Source organism: Buceros rhinoceros, unplaced genomic scaffold, assembly GCF_000710305.1.
Source record: "Buceros rhinoceros silvestris isolate BGI_N320 unplaced genomic scaffold, ASM71030v1 scaffold8934, whole genome shotgun sequence".
Classification (NCBI taxonomy): domain Eukaryota; kingdom Metazoa; phylum Chordata; class Aves; order Bucerotiformes; family Bucerotidae; genus Buceros; species Buceros rhinoceros.
The window spans coordinates 1,766-2,199 of NW_010408754.1; the positions used below are offsets into that span (position 1 = coordinate 1,766).

The 434-nt window shown below is 42.9% G+C and overlaps 1 protein-coding gene across 1 annotated transcript in view; it reads right to left on the bottom strand.

Moving 5' to 3' along the window:
* Positions 1-335: 335 nt before the first annotated feature.
* PTPRA (protein tyrosine phosphatase, receptor type, A) overlaps positions 336-434 on the bottom strand; it is a gene marked incomplete at its 5' end in the record, with an annotated part of 4,921 nt that continues 4,822 nt past the window's right edge. The window contains one exon of the mRNA XM_010134964.1: positions 336-411. Coding sequence (XP_010133266.1) covers positions 337-411 — 75 coding nt within the window. The remainder of the gene's footprint in view (positions 412-434) is intronic.

Consider the following 434-nt stretch of genomic DNA (forward strand, 5'->3'; position numbering starts at 1 on the left):
TAGCAGCTCTCCAGAAGAGAGGCGGGTGACGGTATTAATCCCAACATCACGCTATTTAATTCCCCAATAAAACATTGGAAAAAAATAATAAAAAAAAAAGGAGCTGACAGTATCTGCACTAACACTTTGCTACATATAAAATCTCCAGCTAATATGAAGCTCATGGTACCAACCTCTAAAACAGTTAAGATATATACACAGAGATTTTTTTTTGGGGGGGTGGGGGGATATTAACAAACAGAATATTACAAAATATTAAAGAAGGCAACTCTTCTGTCGTGTGTTTTGGGGTGTGGGTGTTGTTTTCCTTCTTCTCCTTCGTCCCCTCCTCCTTCTTCACTTGAAGTTGGCGTAGTCCGAGAAGGCGTCGATGTATTCCTGCACCACCTTGTAGCAGAATTCGTACTGTTCCTGCGGGGCGTGGGGAGCGCGCA